The sequence below is a fragment of the Lipotes vexillifer genome, unplaced genomic scaffold, assembly GCF_000442215.2.
Source record: "Lipotes vexillifer unplaced genomic scaffold, Lipotes_vexillifer_v1.1 scaffold402, whole genome shotgun sequence".
In the NCBI taxonomy this organism is placed as follows: domain Eukaryota; kingdom Metazoa; phylum Chordata; class Mammalia; order Artiodactyla; family Lipotidae; genus Lipotes; species Lipotes vexillifer.
In genome coordinates, this window is record NW_006798409.1 from 3,092,107 (window position 1) to 3,111,226 (window position 19,120).

General features: G+C 36.8%; 1 protein-coding gene across 1 annotated transcript in view; it reads right to left on the reverse strand.

Annotated features, from left to right (window-relative positions):
- Nucleotides 1-19,120, reverse strand: part of TTC3 (tetratricopeptide repeat domain 3) — a 140,983-nt gene that overhangs the window by 120,918 nt on the left and 945 nt on the right. The window contains exons 2-10 of the mRNA XM_007470490.1: nt 13,539-13,541; nt 8,433-8,584; nt 7,508-7,550; nt 7,031-7,181; nt 6,473-6,560; nt 5,190-5,243; nt 3,958-4,078; nt 1,626-1,711; nt 469-563 (exon numbers count right to left, since the gene is read on the reverse strand). Coding sequence (XP_007470552.1) covers nt 469-563; nt 1,626-1,711; nt 3,958-4,078; nt 5,190-5,243; nt 6,473-6,560; nt 7,031-7,181; nt 7,508-7,550; nt 8,433-8,576 — 782 coding nt within the window. The 5' untranslated portion in view covers nt 8,577-8,584; nt 13,539-13,541. The remainder of the gene's footprint in view (nt 1-468; nt 564-1,625; nt 1,712-3,957; nt 4,079-5,189; nt 5,244-6,472; nt 6,561-7,030; nt 7,182-7,507; nt 7,551-8,432; nt 8,585-13,538; nt 13,542-19,120) is intronic.

A 19,120-nucleotide genomic window follows, 5' to 3' on the forward strand; every position in this document is an offset into this window, starting at 1 on the left:
GCTGAGCAAACAGAAGATGAGGCAGAGAGAACACATGCATTCTCTCAACAATTCCAACTATTACCCTTTAAAAATTCCCTAATAGAAAGCACAAATCCCTGAATGGGTGACATCTTAAGTACTAGTAACTAACCCTTTGTTATCAGTTAATAATTTGGAAGGAATTAGTGGAAGGGAAAACAAGACCAAGAAAGAACAGATGACTCTGTACTGGAAAGCTTGGGAACAAAGTGGGGCAGGGTAGCAAATTTACAATGTCGTCTGATTCACTTGAGTTATACAACTTGATTAGTAAGTTCATCTACTCAGGTCATCTCATGCTTCTAATACCTACGGGTGAGAAAATATATTCTGCATAGCAAACTGATGATATTCTCCAATTCCTCATCTTGTGTTTCTTCCTAATGACTAGCATTCTAACTTGATCTGCCACATAAAAAGGGTCTCATTGTTCTATTTTGCTCTTACCTACATTCAATGGCTCTGGTGTAATAGATAATAGCTATATCAAATCTTTCTTTGGAAAACTCTTCATTTCCTTTCATTTTCATTAGTTCTCCTTGCTGAGAAATCAAGGTAAAAGAAGACCCATCAATTAAATGCAAAGAGAATCAGTAACCCCAATATTTCAGAAAAATGGTTCTGGGTTTCTATCTCAGATATCAGAAACAACCTGGGGGATTACTTAGGTAGAAAATGAGACCTCAATACCCAACATTTTAGAATATACATTTAAAGAAACCTGTCTGTCTCTAATGACTCAACGCTAACTTTGATAAAGGGATATTAAAAAGTAAACAAAGCCATCACATTATGAATAACACTAACAATTTACCCCTTGTGTACTGTATTTGGCAGGCCAACTTTTAAACAGACCTTGACATGCCTGCATATGCAGAAAAGAAATAAGATCCAAGTAGAATTTAAATTTTAGGTTAGAAAATGTGATGTTATTCAACAAACCTGAGTGCTTAAAAAATAATATATAAATCAATAACATATAGGCACTGTTGATTAGACTAACTGCCCCCCCTGCAAAAAATGATGTGACCTATAGCAAGGATGAAATAAAAACAAAAAAAAAACAACAAAAAATGAAATCAAAGATGCTACAGATATAACTAAAACTTTTCAACTCAAACCTTCAAATTTTCAAAATAAACAAATTAACTATTATTTACTGGATTATATCAATGGCTTTAGCTAGAGAATTAAGTAGAATATTAAATATTTTCCTAAATCCCTTTTTAAAAATTTAGTTAAAATCATATTTCCTACGAGTGAATTGTATGGCATGTGAATTACATGTCAATAAAGCTGGTGGCAAAGAAAAATCATATTCCCTCAACTAATTAAAAGCCTTTTAATTTTAAAAAAATCAAATTTCGATTTTCAATTAACTCTTAAAATCTATAACATTAGAAAATTCTGATCAAGATGGCTTCCTCTTCCAAAAAAAATATTCCAATCAAAATTTATTTAAAATTTCCCTCAAACGTGTTATCAAATTTTATAGTAGTTCCTTGTGTATTGACAGCAGTTTTACTGAACTTTCCCCTGAGTGTTAATAAAAGTTCTAACAAGCAAATCTTAAAATATACTTACAAGTAAATATTTATTCTCACCTCTAGACATTCCGCACAACTTTGAGTTTTAAATTCTTCAAGCAAATTGCAGTTTTCTGTTACAACTTTAGTAATGTGATACTTGTCTAAATTTTATTTTTAGGAGAGAGTGAGAGAACATTTGTTTAAAAAAAACAAATTGCTATTGTTAATGTTCTAATTCTTAGGCTACGTAGTTGAGTCTGTAAAGTTCAAGATATTATACTTTCTAAATAATGTTTCTTATAATCTTTTACATGTATCAACAATATATTTTTAATAACCAGCTGATAAAATGTTTCAGAAAACATTAGATTCATTGCGTGCTAAGAACCTAATCTGTTTTATTTCTAGCATTTAAAAATCTTGTTTATTACTACTCTAGTTCTAATTGTAGTTAACAGTGCTCTGTCATAACACGTTCCAAATAGGCCTCATAATTATTCAAGTCAATTCAACAAACATTATAAGCTATGGTGTACCTGGCACGAAGTTTAACTAAAATTTCTGAAAACAAAAACCTGAGAAACTACTTTCTAAAATGTGTTTAATATAAAAAAATGAAGAATTTAAAATGTCTTAATTCAACATTTTGACTCTCATGAATGTTAAAATTTGACATTTTTTGAAACATTATTCTCATAAAAATTTAATAAAGTAATTAAAATGCAGTAGGTAATAACCAAAATTTATGTTAAAAATTTATCAGATATCATTTTCTGTATTTTAAGCTGTTCTATAAAAAAGATTTTAAGTGGTAAACATTTTATTGCAACAAAACTATAGTTACGCTTCTAGCCATATTCACTTCCAAGGCAAAAGCAGTACCTAAAATTTAAGACTGAAGAAAAGAATTTTGGAAGGTGACCAAATAAAGTAAACTAATACTAAAGGGACAGATTAAGATTATAGAACAAAAACCTGAACTTTGAGATCAGAGAGACCTGACTTCTCAACTAGGTTCTACTACTTAATAGACTAAAGAAATATCACTTAACCTTTCAAAGTTTGCTCATTTCTAAAATAGGATCACAGCATCTACCTGGCAGAACTATTATAAAAAGAGAGAACAGAGAAAGAGAGCTAGAAACGAGCCCAAATGGGTGCCCAGTACATGATACTGGTCCTTTACTTCCACCATAAAATCTAGGCTATAATTAAAGGCTTCCAAAACAACGAAGAGAACAACCTCTATCAACATAATACAGCCCACCGTCCAATAAACTTCAGGAAAACCTGTCTTGGGGCTTTCCTGGTGGCACAGTGCTTAAGAATCCACCTGCCAATGCACGGGACACAGGTTCGAGGCCTGGTCCAAGAAAATCCGACATGCTACAGAGCAACTAAGCCCATGCGCCACAACTACTGAGCCCATGTGCCACAACTACGGAAGCCCGCACGCCAAGAGCCCATGTTCTGCAACAAGAGAAGCCACCATAATGAGAAGCCTGCACACCACAACAAAGAGTAGCCCCTCTCCCCACAACTAACCAACGCAGCCAAAAATAAGTAAATAAATTTATTTTTTTAAAAAAAAGAAAAACCTGTCTTCATATTTAAGCTTAATTTCTCTCTAACACTCAGGTCAAGAGTACAAAATGTGCCCTCTACTCAAAATGGCAAACGGAAATGGCAAATTATCAGTCATTATCAACTAAAGAGCCATATACTTCCTGTTTCAAGATCCCTATAAAAACACTACTAGGGCTTCCCTGGTGGCGCAGTGGTTGAGAGTCCGCCTGCCGATGCAGGGGACTCAGGTTCGTGCCCTGGTCCGGGAAGATCCCACATGCCACGGAGTGGCTGGGCCCATGAGCCATGGCCACTGAGCCTGCGCGTCCGGAGCCTGTGCTCTGCAACGGGAGAGGCCACAACAGTGAGAGGCCCATGTACCACAAAAAACAAACAAACAAACAAAAAAAAACACTAACACTCAAATATTTTAGAGAAAAATATTGCACAAGGTAAAAAATATATAAGGCAGCTTCATCATATATAAGAATAAATTCATCAGAGAAATGAAAATTATAATCTTAGCTCAGTTACTTCTCTTATGAATGAGAATACATAAGCCCCAATGTGGTCTCTTTGGGTATTATATATTAATAATTTATGGCATACATTTGCTAGGATGTTTAAAAGGTATTAACATCACAGATATCATCAAGACAGGAAATACAGAATAAAATTAACTACAGGGTTTAAAGTTCTCTTATTCAGGCTTTTACTCATAAGAGAAAAACGTTTTTTAAAATCCTAAGGTAAACAAGAAATCACAGCTACACATTCTATTTTCCAAAATAATACCTTTATAAAACTGAGTCAAGTAACAATTTAAAGCATTTATACTTACATTCAGTAAAGAAAATACTTAACATAGGCCAACAATTGTCAACTGCTCCTAACCTAGGTAAAATTGTTACATCGCCTGTGTATTTCACCCAATTCAAAGCTTCTTCCATTGCCAAGATTTTCTGTTTCAAAAAGAGGGATGAAAAATGTGATTTGTGTATTAATTATGTTTATATGTGGCATTATAAATTTATCTTATATAGTATTTCAGACTCTTATTACACAACTTGTACAACCTCATGTTTTCATTACTGTAGCATGCAACCTAGAATAGCTAGACCCCAACACACAAGTTAACAGAGACCACAGACTCACATATGTTATATCTTCAGGTAACCTCAGGCCACCCTCAGAGCCCAGGATGCTGCTGCAATGATTAAAGACCTGGAAGTTGAGGTCTACAACCTGGCCAGAGGCTGCCCTAGGTAGCAGGAGAGTACGGTAACACAAGGTGAATAGGGGGTCTCAGATTTCACCTAAACTGGGACTTCCATCCTTACCTTAAGATTAACGGTATCTATTAAGGTTCACGAAAGGGACTATGTACTTTAAATGGTCTGTGGCAAAGAGAAGAATAAGCATATAGGCAACAAGAGGAGGGCATGGTTGGGCAAATAAGCACTCAGTGCAATGACCTTCATGAAGGGTCAAGAGTTCACAGAAGTATAATTCATACTTCTCGTGTCGGAAAAGATTTCAGAAATTAAATAATGAAGTCATCAACGCTGGTGTCAGGTTTAAGGGAAACATGTACATATTTATGTCACCAGTAGCATTAAAAATTGGTTTATTGGAATTTCCTGGCAGTCCAGTGGTTAGGACTCTGTGCTCTTACTGCTGAGGGCCCAGGTTCAATCCCTGGTCAGGGAGCTAAGATCCTACAATGTATCTGGAGATCACCTAGTAATTGTGTATCAAAAAATGTTCATACCAGGGGCCTAATAACTTCATTTGGGAGAGAACATATGCCAGGTAAATAATCTAAAAGAGAAAAAACAATCAACTTGTAAAAGAGGCTCAAAATTACACTACATATATGGGGGAAAAAATGATAATAATGCAAACCCCCCAAACAAGGAGATTGCTTAGGCAAAATATAGAAATCAGTACTACTAAATGCTACCTATAAAATGTTGACTCAGTGGGCCTAGTATTGATACAGGGGGCAATGAGAAGTGAGAAAACTGCCACTTATTCAAAGTGGTTGTATCGTATTCCCACGTTAACACTTACATTTTCTATTTTATAACCAATTCTCAATAAGCCTCCAATAAAGAATGAATCATTCTGCAAAACAGAAAAGACAAAACATTTTTTTCCTTATTCGGCCAATCATACTTTAATTTTCTAGTGGAAAAAAAAATTCTACATTTTAGGAATACTATTCTATGTACATAGTAGTCCACTTTCTACGGCACTTTCATGCCCAATTTACCTCTTAAGGACCCTAAAACAAGTCAGAAATAGTCTTACACAGGGTTCTAATAATAAAATGATTTAGTTTAACTTTTAGATGTACAGATTTTAAACTTTCAGATGTATGGTTCATTACACCTAAATTTTTTTATACAATTACATTGGCTGAGCTTCCCTGGTGGCACAGTGGTTGGGAGTCCACCTGCCAATGCGGGGGACACAGGTTCAAACCCTGGTCAGGGAGGATCCCACATGCCATGGAGCTGCTGAGCCTGCACGCCACAACTGCTGAGCCTGCGCTCTGGAGCCCGCAAGCCATAACTGCTGAAGCCCGTGCACCACAACCACTGAGCCCGTGCTCCGCAACAAGAGAAGCCACTGCAATGAGAAGCCCCGCACACCGCAACGAAGAGTAGCCCCCGCTCTCCACAACCAGAGAAAGCCCGCGCACAGCAACGAAGACCCAAGGCAGCCAAAAATAAATAAATAAAATAAATAAAATTTTTTAAAAATTACACTGGCTGATATAAGTTGCTGCAAAGGATTAATCTGCAGGAAATAAATATCAGAATGCCCTTTCTAAATTTAAGTTTGCAATCAGAATTATCAAGAAAAACACTTGGCTCCATAACCAACTGAAATGAGAAAAATTATTAAACGGCTTTCAAGGGAAAAAAATCCCTCAGTGTAGTACAGGGATACCTCCTCAAACCTGACATGATAAAGTTTACCCCAAAGAAAAAATATTTGTTGTGGTGGTGCTAACAGTGGCATGATTTTACGTTACAAGATAGGACCCATCACTTTCCGAATCTGCGGCAAAGGTTTCTGTGAACCAGGTGCACACTTCCATTTGTGACAAATTCTAATGTCTATTTGTTAACGGCAAGGAGCAGGCCTGGTTCTCATCATGTCATGTCAGAACCACGAAAACAGCCATCTACCTGATCCCTCAAATACACAGCACAAACTCATGGATAGCAGAATAAGCTCAGGTTAACCATTACCCATTAGTCACTATAAATTAGTAACATGGGCCTAATACCATATAAATATCTATATTCTTGAAATGCGGAAAGGGAACACATTCTATCACTTACCGCAGCCTTCTTTGCCAAATCCACAATATCTTCCATCAACTCAAGATGCTGTAATTTCTTCAAACTTATCTCAGAAGCATGAGAACTGCTTAAAGACAGATTTATTTTTTAAAAGATTAGGGTCTCATACATAAAATTCATTGAATCTTACACTTAACTACATGTTATACCTCAATTTAAACTATATGAATAAAATTAAGTTCTCTTACTTCACTCTAGGTAATAATAAATTGTTTATTAGGTAGACAAAATACTACACTTTTTTCCTTCTTCTGTACTATAATACTGGTATTTATAAACAAGCATATTAATTTTTCCTTACTCAGCTTCAAATGTACCATCTAACGCTCTTCAGAGTTTCATTCATTATAATGTTATCATGATTATTCATTTATATCCAAATCTCAAGTATTAACTTTTCCACTCTATTAAACAAAAGTAGAGTTGAACAGTATACAAGAATGCGACATAAGCCCTCCATTGCACTTGGCATTCCTCCGTACTGGGCAACACACTCACCACTGTTCATACAAAATGGGTTAACAAGCAGTAACTTACTTCGCCTCCACACAGGGATGCAACCGTGATATTACAGAACTGTGTTGACGCTGAAACAGAAGTGGCCAGAAGACGTGTATTTTAATGGCATCACAGTAATCTTGCAGGATAGAAATAGGTTTACTACACCACATAGTGCAGATATCAAACTCTTAATTAAAAAGAAAAAGTTTTAAATTAATATTTTGTGCCTCATTTTGGAATGAATCAACACTGTCAAGGGAAAAGACAAAAATGGATATGGAAAGGTAAGAAATGAATGGATGAAATATTTTAATCTGTCAGATGTTAAGAATATCTAAGTGTTAACTAAAACTCTATTTTAACAAAGAAAGGTTTTTTAATTTCTAGTTAAAAAGGATAATAAAGATTAAACTTTGTAAAGATGTATAATAAGTCTGTTATGTTGATGTGAATGCATGAACCTCCCTTGATAGCTGTTTCAACAAATTAAAATTAAAATACCAAAGTACTCACCTAAGTTTCCCTCACTTTGGGTATAATCTTTATACTGTCTACCCTGAAAAAGAAAAAAATTCTTTTGACTTGTATCTGGTAAATGAAAAGTAACAGTTCTTGATTTTTAATGTAAGGGTTATCAATACTAAACTAAAAACTTACAGTACATTTACTTTCACACTTTGAATACAACATCTTCAACCAATGAGTCTTTTGGCCTTTTTCAGTGTTTCCCCAAGTCTGTTTCTATGGCTCTCCCTGAGAGCCTTTAGTCTCATCTCCAGTCAGAAAACAAGCTTTCACCAGCACTGCACATTCTCCTTGTTGAGGCACTGCTTACTTCTCCGTCTGAAATGACCTCTTCAAAAGCCACACATATCTCCCTATCAAATCTCGTGTAGCACAAAAATATCTTTACTCTGATAGCTCTATACCACAAAACCTTCAAGAAGTAAATCTTAAAGGTTCTCATAAGAAGGAAAAAAAAAGTATAACTATGTATGGTAATGGACGTTAACTCAACTTATTGTGCTGATCTCACGATATATATATATATTGAATCCTTATGTTGTACATCTGAAACTAATGTCATATGTCAATTATACCTCAATTTTTAAAAAAAATAAACCTTTAAGAATACATAATGTTAAAAACAAAAAGTTAAGGGGACTTCCCTGGCGGTCCAGTAGTTAAGACTGCACTTCCACTGCAGAGGGCACGGGTGTAATCCCCTGGTCAGAAAACTAAGATCCCGCATGCCATACGGTGTTAAAAAAAAAAAAAAAAAAAAAAAAAAAAAAAAAAACTACCTACCACCCCGTCACAGTAAAGTTGAGTCACACGAACATAATCATTGGACATAAATTCGGAGGCAAAGACACAATCATCCACATAGGTGTTAAAAAAAAAAAAAAAAAAAAAAAAAGTTAAGAAATCTACTTACCACCCCGTCACAGTAAAGTTGAGTCACACGAACATAATCATTGGACATAAATTCGGAGGCAAAGACACAATCATCCACATAAGGGCACTCTTCTAACAAGGCATAATCTGCTACAGGGAAATTTCCCAGGGCAAAATCGTCCATGGTGCACCCTCCTAAGGACACAACAAAACCCAAATCAATAATCAAATCATTTGAGATGATATGAGAAGCAGTTTTCCTAGCTTCTATAGTATATCTGAAAAACACCTGGAACTTACACCCCAAGGAAATAACTCTAATGAGAACATTGAGCTCTGGAAGATTCTCATCCTCATTTGCTAGTCTTTCCCCTTGACTCTCCTCGAGTATCAGTTTAATCTATTTCTTCTTTTTGTCAGGTTCAAAGAAGCACCATCTCTACCCTGAATTTAACTGTTTACATGTCTCTTTTAGATGGAAGATAAGTAAGGGCATCTTATTCATCTTTGTATGTGCCTAGATGAATGAACGAAAGATCCTTCCACTGCTGCCCTTTTACCCCAACTGCTTTTACTGCCTCTGTGAAATATGCTGTTTCATCATACAGAAACTCTGCCACATTCTCAACCTCCTGGCTGGAACTAAACCCTGACTGCACTGAGAAAACGGTGTCCTCTCAGCTGTTCATATTCTCCTATCCATGCCTCAGTGTGTGTGTCTGTCTCCGGCAAAGGGGCAGAACTGAAGTGGAACAGGGAGAGTATGTAGCCTCCTAACCCCTCACAGCCGCATCCAGACCTGCCATCCTCCCAGCAATCGCTGCTCCTAACGCTCTCACAACAGCTACAGCAGCACGGCAACGCCCCTTTACATTATCAGCGATCATGCTCTTAAAACAAGTACTTCAGTGGGGGGACGGGGAATTAGCGCTAGAGTTTCAGACTAAAGTGTAGTCCCCTGAAGAAAGTTCAATAACAAAAATGTATAGCTATCAGTGAATAGCTACAAAACCTAAATGTCACTGGAAAATGCAGCATTTTATTACTTGTAACTCTTGCCCAAGTAGTGGCTTTCTTTTCCTATCATCACCAGCACCACCATTAACACCATTTTTTATACCTGTTCACTTCATGACTATTATCCCACTACTGTTATGATAAACCAAGTTTCTTTTTTCCCAAGCAAGACCACCATCAGTCCTTGGAAAACACATCTGTTTCTTTAAGCAATCCTTCCTCTTATGCCCAATTTGCTGTACAACAACCTCACAATATCAGAAGTGAAGACCAATGACCACCTTCCTAGCAAACTGCCGGTATCATTTGTCCTATGTTGTACCAGGCGTTTTACACGAACCATCTCACTGATCCTCACATCAATTCTTTGCAGGCCCAATTACTATCACAGTCACTGTACAGATGGAAAACATGCATAGCAAAACTAAGTAATCTGCTCAAGGTCACCGAGCTAGGCAGGATTCAAACCTAGGTCTTCTGATTCCAGTTTCCTCTCAAACACTATTTCACTAGATCTACGTTTCGTTGTCACTACCGTCTAGCTGCCTCCTGGCTGTTGTCAGGTTTAAGAACACAGGCAACTAGTTCACAGTGTTCGCCTCTTTCCTCCAATCATCATTCCAGCCACACCAACGTCCATGTGGACAACCCTTCAGGACTCTAGCCTTGCAGTGCAACCACCTTCTCAACTAAAATGAAAATTCGCGGCCCACCTCACCTAGGCTCTTCCTTCACAAGGCCACACCTTGGACCACTGTCCAGGTCTAAACCGGTTTTTAAATCTTTAACTCTGATTAGCTCCTCTCCAACCACACCCAGGAATCATTACGACTTACGTTTCCCTATCTCCTACCACATTCTTCAACCTCATCAAGATTCTTCCTTTTCTGCCATTCAAATCCTCCATACTCGTTTACTTTCACTTTCCTAATATTGGGTTTCCACTTCCACCATTTAAGGGAAGCTGCTTCAATAAAGCCATTAGCGACCTTTTCCAGTAGACTGGATATCTGCAATGTCTGGAACCTGACTTGTGCTGGATGAACAATACTTCCAGAGTTTAGAGAATTTAACTCCAAAAGTAAACAATGACTGGAAAAAATATGAAGACATTTTAGCACCCAAAGTATGGCACATAATATGGGACATATGCTATTCTGGGAAATATATACACTTTTAAACTCATTTGTCTTGCAAATGTTTTTTGTATATAAATACAGAAAGAGCCAAGAACGGTCTGTCACAGCCCACACATCACCATCGTGGCATCAGTTACAATACAATTAACACGCTCATACCTGGCAGACTGAGCCACTGTGACACCATGCTGGTCAGTCACAGCCTGGCACATCTCACTGATACCGTGCCCTACACCAACTGTACCGTAATTACGACATTGGTGTTATTTTTATTTTCTGTTTTGTTTTAACCAGAGAGGCGATGCGGCATAGTGGTTAAGAGCATAGACTCTGCAACCAGACTGCCTGGGCTTGAATCCTGGCTCCATTTCCTGAGTGTGTGACCTTGGACAAGTTACTTAACCTCTGTAGGCTTCAGTTTCCTCACTTAATCAAATGAGGACAGCAATCCTACCGATCTGATTAATCCATTAACACATTTAAAGTGCTTTTCATAGCACACAGTGTATAGGAGACGCTACAAATATCAGCTATCATTAAGGTATTAGATGAATGTTTTTTTAATCCGCTATTTGGATGCCTCTAACTAAATGGTCTCCCTTAATTGCTAATTCCAAAGAGCACTTTTCAGCTTACAACTTACTTGACGCTGTTGACCACTTCCTCCTTCTCAGAACTCTTCATGTGGACTCCAAAGACCGTCTTCTCCTGGTCCTCCTCCTATTCTTCTGGCTGCTCTTCCTCAGTCACCATGGCTCTTCTTCTCCATTCCCCGCCACCCAAATGTCAACTCTCTTTTCTTCTCACGCTCACTCTCTCCTTGGGTGACCTTATCCACCATACCCGTGGCTTAAAACAGCACTTTCTGAACTTCCGTCATTTGCATAGCTTCACCACAATTTTTGCCACTTCCACAGATCCCATATATTTTATTTACTTAATATTCTCTTCTTTTGGGGCTCACCTGGTCTAAGTGATAATATCCATGATATTATAGGTTTGAAATACAGCTTACGTTTTTCAGACACGTTAAATTCCTAACTATTTTTTTTATCTGTGTACTACTTTAAATTACCTCATACTCACTGTAGCAAACCACAGGTGACATGTCCAAATGCTGAAGACTCTCAAATCTCTCCAGGCTGGGTTGCATCTCATGACTTCTAGACCCTCCCTGTCAACTGCTACTGGGTCTTAACCAAGATGTCCCGCAAGCCTCTCAGATTCAGTAAGTTCAAAAACAAACTTATCTTTTTCCTCAAGAACAAATGAAACCAAGTTCTTTCCTCTTTCTGTATGTTACCAGTCAATTGCTCTACATGCCACCTGGTTACCCAAACCAGAAATCTGGAGGTCAGTCTAGACTCTCCCAGTCTCCTTCAACATTCCTAATCAACCTGACCATGAAGTCCTGTCCTTTCGACTCCTCTAAGGAATCCAAAATTAGCACACATACTCCTCTTCATGTCCACTGCCAATGCCTTGGTTGCAGCTCCAACTTTTCTCCTCTGAACTACTTAAACAAGCAGTCTCCTAACTGGTGACTTGCCTTCAATCTTGGCATCCCGTAAAACTCTGATCATAACACTTCACTGCTTAAAATAATTCAGAAGCTTCTCATCAACTTCAGGATAAAGTCCAAACTCCTTACTATAGCACAGAAGGCCTTTTGTGATCCTGTTCCTGCATTTCTCTAGTCACTCCATGACCTGCAACGTAGAAGCCAGTCATACTCAGCTGCTTGTCACTTCTAAACAAACCTTATTCTGCAACCACAATGCCTACCAGTCCTTAATACTCGATTCCAGGAAGCATTTCCTGAACTTCTCACTACCACTAAGTTTATTTTTGCACCGCTTCTCTGTAAGCCCCGAGCACCCTGCTCATATCTTTTTGACAGCAATTTTTATACTGTTTGGTCATTACAGGTTTCTCTCTGTAGGTTCACTATGTCCAGAGGGCACACTGTGCCCTACTCATCTTGATTCCATATCTCAGTGCTTCCCAAATTTTTAATTTGCATACCCCAAAGTAGAAAACTTTGCCAAACCCACTTGTCAACTGTACTGTTACCTATTTAATATTTTTATTTAGACTAACTCAAATTTTAACTTAGACGTAAACTTGTTTTAATAGAAAGTTTGTTACCACCAAGAAATCTTAAGTTTGGTAGGACAGAATTGTTTTTCCTAACACATACTAAAATGAATATACTACAAAAATTAAATACTAATGTAAAGGACTTCTGAGCCCATCAATTATGATGAACTAATGGGGCACTCCATGACTGCAAAACAAAGTGGATGCTAGATTTTTAAAATTTTGCCGAGCTCATAGAAATAGCCAACATTTAAAACCACCCTTTCCCCCCAAAGCAACAAACCTGTAGCTAGAAACTATACCTGACAGTCAACAATGGTAAATCATAATGCCAAGAGCAACAGTGGGATCATGGGCCAGAAGCAAAGTGAGAAAACTGAAAGGTTGGTGCCACGTAAAGCTCCCAGCCAAAGCTAATACAAATCCTATCAAAAGGAAAGTACCCCCAAATCAGACTCTCAAAATTCCCACAGAGAAAGATCAATCAATCAAGAGTTCATAATTGAAAATCTCTAAGCACAGGAGGTGACAATCCACCATAAGAAAGGCAACAGAAAAAACAAGCAATAAATTTAGACCCCTGAGGACATCAAACATTGGGATTGCCAGTCTACACAACATAGATTCAAAAAAATGAGCAAGAAACATGAGACTATAAAAAATGACTGGGTATAGCTAAAAAAGAACCGAGTGATACTTTAAGAAACTAAAAATATAATTGTTAAAAGTAAAGGAAAATAAAACACATGGGTCAAACAGATGATCAGGCACAGGTGAAGAGAAAAACTGATGAACAAGAACATATGCCTCATGAAATTACCCAGCAATTTAAGTTCTGGCAAAGATACAAGGAAATGAAAAATATGAAAGATGAAAAGTGATCTGGAAACAGTCTAATACATATATATCCAGTTAAATTTCCGGAAGGAGAAAATAGATAAAATCAGAGAGAAAGTATTTAAAGGACACAAGGCTCAGAATCTTCTAGACCTCATGAAGACAAAATTCTGAATCAGGAAACACATGTATCCAAAATAGGATAAATAAAAAGTAATAATCATCTAGACTTATAAGTGAAGATGTAAACCAAAGACAGAAAATCCAATGCAGCCAGAACAAAAATATTTTCTTCAAATTACCATAAATAAAACTGGCAGCAGACAACTTTGTATGTAGAATAATATATTTACCATATAAACAGAAAATAAAGCATCAACCTAGAACTGTATACCCATCAAAATTATCCTCAAGAACAAGGGTAAAATAAAAATAATTTTTAAAAAAAAATGAGTTGACCACCAAGACACCTGAACTAACTTCTAAAAGTACCAATTAAAAATCATAAATTACCTGACTGGATTAAAAGAAAAATCTAGTAATATATTCTTCATAAGAGATACCTAAAATCTAAGGACATAAGAAAAGTGACATGAAAATGAAGAAAAAGGTTATTCCAGGTAAATTACCACCAAAAGAAAGGTGGGATAGACCAAACAGACCCTAAGACAAAAACCAAAATTAAGCATGGAGAGAACCACAACATAACATAAAAGGTTCAACCCACTAGGAAAACAATGTTTGGCTTGCATGTATCTAATCAAATAGTCTCAAAATACATAAAAAGAAAAACTGTTAGAACTACAGGAAGTCTGTTAGAAGGTAACAGTGGAAGACTACATCTCTCTCATGATAGGTCAAACAACTGAAAATTAATATAGACAATCTGAACAACACAATTTACAAGCCTGATCTAACACATACATAACAACTAGAGAATACATACTCTTCACAAGTACACACAGAATAGTTATCACAATTCCCTATGTACAAGGCCATAAAGCAAGGGCAAACAAATGTTTTTAGAAAGATGAAATATACAATACATTCTCTGACAACACAATTAAGAAATGAATGAAAAGGAAAAATGTTAATGAAGAAACATTTGGAAATTTTAAAGCATATTTTAAAGAAAACTTTAAAACACATAAGTCAGAGAAGAAATCAAAACAGGAATTTTAATAATACTTAAATTTAAAAGTTAATGAAAATACCATAAATTAAACCATGTTACATAAAGCAAAAATGAACTGTGAGGAAGCGTATAGCTTTACATGTTTGTAGTAGGAAACAGGAATGACTGAAAATTAGTAAGTTAATCATGCAATTTAAGTTAGAAAAATAATAAACAATAAACTCAAAGAAGGAAAAGGAAGGAAATCATAAAGGAGAAAAAAAATCAATGAACTAAAAAACAAAAATATAATAGAACAAATTAGGCCAAAAATTCATCCTCTGGCAAGATTAATAGACAAACTTCTGGCAAAATTAAAAAAAAAAAGTCGCACACAAATAATATTCAAAATGAGAAAAGGGAACATAACTACAAGTAAAAGAGATTAAAGAGAATTAAGACAATACCATGAACCTGATGCCAATAAATTTTAAAAAATAAATAAATAGGGCTTCCCTGGTGGCGCAGTGGTTGAGAGTCCACCTGCCGATGCAGGGGACACAGGTTCGTGCCCCAGTCTGGGAAGATCCCACATGCCGCGGAGCGGCTGGGCCCGTGAGCCATGGCCGCTGAGCCTGCGCGTCCGGAGTCTGTGCTCCGCAATGGGAGAGGCCACAACAGTGAGAGGCCTGCGTACCGCAATAAATAAATAAATAAATAAAATTTACCAAAACTGACTAAAAGAAATGGAAAACCTGAAGTCCTATTACTATTCAATTGCTAATTATCAACAATTTACAGTCCTCTACACACAAAAAAATTAGATACAAATGATCTCACAGATAAATGCTACCAAACTTTTTGTTGTTGTTGTTCAGCAGATCACTAGTGAACAGAGGGCCAATTCAATACACGGAGTGAGGTCAATTGTAGCCACATGGGGGGAAAAAATGAATGTGGATCATTACCTCACACCATATACAAAAATCAGTACCAGATGGATTATGAACTTAAATGTGAAAGGCGTCATTTAAAAACTTCTAAAGAGAAACACAGGAGAATGACTTTATAATCCCAGGGCAGGGAAAGTTTCCAATTAGATTACATTAAAATTAAGAACTTCTGTTCAGCAAAATACACCATGAAGTGCAAAAAGACAGACCATGAACTAGAAGAAATTTACAACATGTATACTCAATAAAGGATCGATGTTACCAGTTTATTTTAAAAGACAGCCCAACAGAAAAATGGGTAAAAGATATGACGAGGTATTTTTTTGGTGAACAAAAAGGACAGATGGTTCACAGACAAATGAAAAGATGCTAAAACTCATTAACAATCAAGAAATACAAATTAAAACCACAATGCACATCACTTCATATGTGATAAATATTAAGAAGTCTAAAAGTAGTAAGTGTTGCAGAGAATATAGGTCAACTATAACTCTTACACACTGCTAATCAAAGTATATAAATTGACAAAACTGCCTGCCAAAGTATAAGCTGGTACAACCACTTTGGAAAACAATTTGGTATCATTTTGTAAAGTTGAACATTCATACCCCATAACGCAGCAATTCCACTTCCAGCAAATAGCTTACCACAGTGGTATTCCAATATTTTTTTACTCACAAACCACAACGCTTTAAAAATTACATATTCTTCACACTTTAAAATGACATCTAAAAAATTTCAGCCCCAAGTTTAAATGATTGCAAAGGATGAATTTCTAGAGTATCACAGTGACATTTTAAAACTGACATATCATTGGTTTAAAATGTCATAATTATTACAGCACAGAGTTGATCAAAAAATAACTAGTATATATGCTGATAATTAAACATAAAAGTTACATTTTATTGGAAATGCAGCTCTTGAGGAGATGGGAAGTGTCTGGATTAAAAGAGGTGTTTCCTAACACTATAGCTCCATGTATTTTAGATTAGCCTTTTGTTTTCCATGGACAGTTTTTCAACTGGGACACTACCCTGGTAAGATTCCATATGGGTGAGCGCTATGCATTCCTAATTTAAGGCAGAAGTGCTACTGTGAGAGGGAAGGTGGGAAAGTAGAACCAGGAGGAAGTTTCTGTCACAGGCTTCAGGCATTACCAGTTTTACCAAAGGGTACACATGGAATTTAATGATCACAAATTGATTCATTAATATTACCTGTGCCCAAGTACTCCTCAGAAAATCTTTATTACTTCCCCAGAGGTCATATACCCCAGTGTGAAAAGTAGAGAAATTCTTGCAACTATGTACCAGAAGATATGTACAAGAATCTTCAAAATAGCAAAACCTAGAAACAACCAAAATGTTCATCAACAGAAGAACGCATACACTGTGTTATATTCACCCACAGAATATTACACAGCTGTGAAAATTAATGACATATCTATACTGAATATCAGTGACTCTTAGAAACATAACATTGAGTGAAATAAGCAAGACCCAGAAAGCTGTATCCAGTATTCTTTTTTTAAATTCAAAAACAATAGAAACGACACAATACATTGTTGAGGGATGTATACATATCTGATAAAATTGTTTTTAAAAAAAACAAGGAATGACACAACACAATTTAGGATAGTAGTCACTCTGGAGGTGAGCACATTCAATATCGGTCATTTTGATTCCTGGATTGATCATTTTGATTCTTGGATTGAGTGGTGGGTTGATAGGTGTTCATTTTATTGTTTTGCTTCACAACGTGCACATATGTTACATATTTTGAAAGTATCAAATATTACATTAGAGGAAAGATTTTTAAAAAATCGTTCATCATATGCAAAAAAAGTAATTAAATCACCTCACCTGCTATTAGAGAGGTACATCTAACATACCATGGAATTATCTTACATCAACCATTGGAACTGATACATTAGGTACAAAATAAATGTTTACTGGAATTAATCTTATGAGAACCAAATGAGCTAAAGACTGAGCCAGTTAACTGTGAGAGATGAACCCATAGGCTGACACAGGGCTAGAGCAGAAGCCAAGGTGGGTGCAAGCAAATTTAGCTGCAAGCTAAAGTTATAAGGAAGCTGGTCAGTAAAGAGAAGGCAAAAATGTAAAAGTCAGGTAACATACAGTGTTAGCAAGGGTGTGACAAATGGTGTCCTCACTCAATACCAGTGAGAGTGAAAATTAGTGCAACCATTTTGAGAGCTTCTGTGATATTTAGTTACGTTGAAGATGCATATTTCCTAGTATAGAGCAAATCCACCACTAGGTGTATTTTCTCGAGAAACTTCCAAATGTGTGCACAAAGCAGACAAGTACAAAAATGTTTATTGCAGGATTCTTTTTTTAGAGTCAAAAACCATAAACAAAGCCCATCAACAGGAAAACGGATAAGTAAATTATGGTATATTCATACAACAGAATTCTATACCAGCAATTAAAATGAATGAACCAAACACAATTATCCAATTTATTCATATGTAAGTCTGAAAATGTGATGCTGATTGAAAAAAGCAAGTTGCAAAAAGACACATTGTTTAATACCATTAAAGTTTAAAACACACAACACTATATATTGTTTATGGATCCACCGTGATCAAAGTATAAAATATGCAAGGGAATGATATACACAAACCTAAACACGGTGACAACCTCTACGGAAGGAGGGGCAGGAACTGAGAGCACCTCCATATTTTGCAATTTTAGTTCTTTTAAATTAAAAAGAGGATCTGAAGTAAATTCGGCAAAATAATTACATCTGTAAATCTTAATCACGGATTGGTTAGATACCCCTCTGTATTTTATGTGTGAAATCTTCCAGGAATTAAAAAAAAGAAAAAAAAACAGAAAATTAGGCAAGAGTAAGAAAATTGAGCAAATGAACAACGAGAAACAGACACCGAAACGCAGTCCTTGAGCGCAGAGCACGAACCTTTGAGCAAGAGGAGGAGTAGTTGGGTCTCTAATGGGTAATGGGTCTCTAATAGGATAAAAGGCAAATTTCCTGCAATACAGAATGTCCTAGCTAGAGCTGTAATTATGAGGAAACTGCTCCCAAGGCGGGAGTAAAACCTGTAAGATGTCTACCTTGTTTCCCTCGCCATGATGCCAGGCAGAATCAAGAGAGTTAATTTACGTGAACGCCATAAACCACTATATGAACCGTTAAGTATTATCAAGAACGCCCAGGATCGGCTAAAAGGTATTTGCCCAGGTGTCGTGTACATATTATTTTGGAAGGAGTCTGCAATCGAAGGTCTTTGGGCGTGTAGGGCGCCTCTGAAAATAGTACGCCACACTGGTATCAACCAACATTCACCTATGCCTTGACTCCATTTTTGGCCTTTGGCCCCCTTATTCCGTCCCCAAAACAGGCTGGCTCAACCAGCCACACCTGACATCGTAAATATTACGGCGCAGCTGGCCAGACCCGCTGCTGTCCCTCCTTCCCATTAGCGCTGGGGGAGGAAGGATGCTCCGAAGAGGTGCAGGGGACGGGGAGCACTGAACTGGTTTCTCCCTCCCCGTCCCCCCCCCCCCACGCCCGGCAACCA